Here is a 2,923-nt window from a genome sequence, read left to right on the forward strand (position 1 = left end):
AGGGGGAGAATCTATCTTCCACTTGGATTCCTTTCGGGAAATGACTCCTTCTACCAAAGGCATATACAATGCCTCTGCCCTCACAAGGTGACTGACATCTCAGTTTGCTGGGGACTAAGGGATTTCCTGGGACATGGGACTTGCAGTGCTAAAACCAGGCAGTTCTGGGCAAATCAGGATGATTGGTCTCTGGATATGACAAATAGACAGGATACAAGGACCCAGGTTAGACTGAGACAGAGTCCCAGGAGCAGCTGCACAGAAAGGGGAGCTGTTCTTGGCTGAAGCAGACTGCATTCTGTAGCAGCCCTTGGGGGAAGCAGCTCTTCCTATCAATAAGATATCATAGAAAGGGAATCCTCCACAATCTGATGGATGTAGTTCATTTATGTTACTTTTTTTTTTTTTTAAAGAACCAATGGATCTAGGGTCAGAAGGTTGCTTAAGGGTTTTTAATCTAGCTCCTATCTAAATATTAAACCTCCTGTGCACCATTTCAGCTCAAAAGACCCCAGCTTTGCTACCTCTAGTTATAAGGAATTCATTCATTCTCAAGCCAGTCTTTTGCCTTATGGGATAGTTCTAATTGTAAGAAACTTATTCCATATGTGGGGCTCTCTGGGTCCCTGGAGCTGCTAACACTGGCCCCAGTTCTTTGTAAGTGTTGTACCTGTCCCTTGACAGCCCTTCAGGTGTTTATGTTCACCCCTCTTGCCCACCACACAGGACCAGCTTTTTAACCATTGCTCATTAGACAACTCACTATCCTGAGCATCTTAGTTGTGCAATGAAATTCCAGGCACAAAGAAACAGTTAGGATTGAGATCCATGGTTGGACACAAAAAGATGCATGTTCTAGTTAAAATTTCCCTGGTTGTTCTGGTTTCCAGATATGTCCTGATGTTTCCAGTGTCTGTCTGCAAATAACCAGCCCTGACCCACTATGGAAGCCACCTGTAATGGATCAAAGGACTCCTCACCTGTCTTCTACCTGGTGGGCATCCCCTCTCTGCTTGAATCCCTCTTCCTCCTTGTCTTCTTGATTTTCCTCTTAATCTCTCTGCTCATTCTGGTGGGAAATGAGCTGATCCTGGTGTCTGTGGTGGCAGAGCCCAGCCTCCACAAACCCATGTACTTCCTCCTGATCAACCTCTCAGCCGTGGACATCCTCTCTACTACAACCACTGTCCCCAAGATGCTGTCCCTATTCTTGCTTGGGGACCAGTACCTCAGCTTCTCTGCTTGCTTCCTGCAGATGTACCTATTCCATGGCCTTAACTGCTCTGAAGCCTTCATCCTGGTGGTCATGTCCTATGACTGCTATGTGGCTATCTGCCGCCCACTGCACTACCCTGCCCTCATGACCCCACAGACCAATGCTGCACTGGCAGCCGGTGCCTGGCTCACTGCCCTCCTTCTGCCCATCCCAGCAGTGGTGCAGACCTTCCACATGGCTTTTGACAACACTGTTCACATCTACCACTGCTTCTGTGACCACTTGGCTGTGGTCCAGGCCTCCTGCTCTGACACCACGTCCCAGACCTTTATGGGCTTCTGCATCGCCATGGTGGTGTCCCTTCTTCCCTTTTCCTGGTGCTTCTCTCCTATGCCCACATCCTGGCCTCAGTGCTTCTCATCAGCCCCCGAGAAGGATGCTCAAAAGCCTTCTCCACCTGCAGCTCCCACCTCCTGGTTGGCACCTACTACTCATCCATTGTCATAGCCTACATGGCCTACAGGGCTGACCTACCCCTCAACTTCCACATCACGGGCAACATGGTGCATGCTATTCTCACACCTGTCCTCAACGCTCTCATCAACACGCTGAGGAACAAGGATGTCAAAGCAGCCATCACCAAGATGCCATGTCCCCAGGGCCCAGGGAATTCTGGGACCCTTGATCCTTAGATGCAAATAATTCAGCTCCCTGGACACCAATGACAGCGCCCAGCACAGAATAAACACAGTAAATATTTTTAAATGAATTACAGCAACTCAAATTGACTTCTTTCAGTTGAGCAGACAGCGAAAACCCGGTCCTCAAATACTGGATCAAGAGGTCTTCCCACTGGTGCTATAGAATAATTGGTTTTCACAGTTTTCATCAGTCATTAATGTGATGAATAAAATTTGATCATCCAATCATTTATATTTAAAATCTTTACTAGGACTGCTAGAGACAGAAATAAGCCAGACATAGTTGCTTCCCTCAAGGTATCCATAGTTTAACTGGGGAGTCAGACCCAGAGAAATAATATAAGATGCTAAGACAGAGAGAAGCAAAGGGGGCTGTGGGAGCCAAGAAGTTAGCATTTGATTGAATGTTAAAATTTTCTCCTGTAAGTTTTTATATTTTTGGCATTGGTATCACTTGTTTGTTAGCAAATACTCATGTATCAGCAATATAGATGGGTGGGAGGCTGGAAGTGATTGCATAAGAAAACCACTAGCTGCTCCAGTCAGGGAGCGGTAATAGGGTCCATGTTCCCATCCAGTGGGATGGATCCATTTTCAGGTTGGAGGCCCATTAAAAAGTGAGGCTTCCTGCCAAGAACCAGTGGGTGGAAGTTAGAGTGGCTCCACCCACCATTACCCACAGTGACCTATTTGGGGGAATTTGTACTTCCAGTCCTGACGATTCTGGCCTCTGTGGATTAAGCAGTCGGATTCACCAGGAGACACAGTAAATCTCACTAAATTTAAAGCTATAGCTTCTGCCTGGTCATTTTAAGCCCACTGTGCAAGCAGATCAGCAGTCAGAAAAAGGACTTACCATATTTAGAAGGGCGATTGACCGTGATCTTCAGGAGGAAGTAAAGCCACTCTTACATAATGGGGGCTGGGAGGTCAGCACTCAGGCAAGTGAGCATTTCTGGTTTCTGCCAACTTTAACTCTTAGTGGACAATTAAAGCAACTATAGCT

At 46.9% G+C, this 2,923-nt stretch overlaps 1 protein-coding gene across 1 annotated transcript; it reads left to right on the forward strand.

The window, feature by feature from the left end:
* Positions 1-943: 943 nt before the first annotated feature.
* On the forward strand, positions 944-1,908 carry OR2AT4 (olfactory receptor family 2 subfamily AT member 4; the record flags this gene model as incomplete). Its single annotated transcript, XM_082629369.1, is given in 2 exon segments — positions 944-1,583; positions 1,586-1,908. Coding segments are annotated over 2 exon segments (963 nt in total).
* Positions 1,909-2,923: the final 1,015 nt, after the last annotated feature.

The sequence above is a fragment of the Mesoplodon mirus genome, assembly GCF_964341445.2.
Source record: "Mesoplodon mirus genome assembly, chromosome: 7".
Taxonomy (NCBI): Eukaryota; Metazoa; Chordata; class Mammalia; order Artiodactyla; family Ziphiidae; genus Mesoplodon; species Mesoplodon mirus.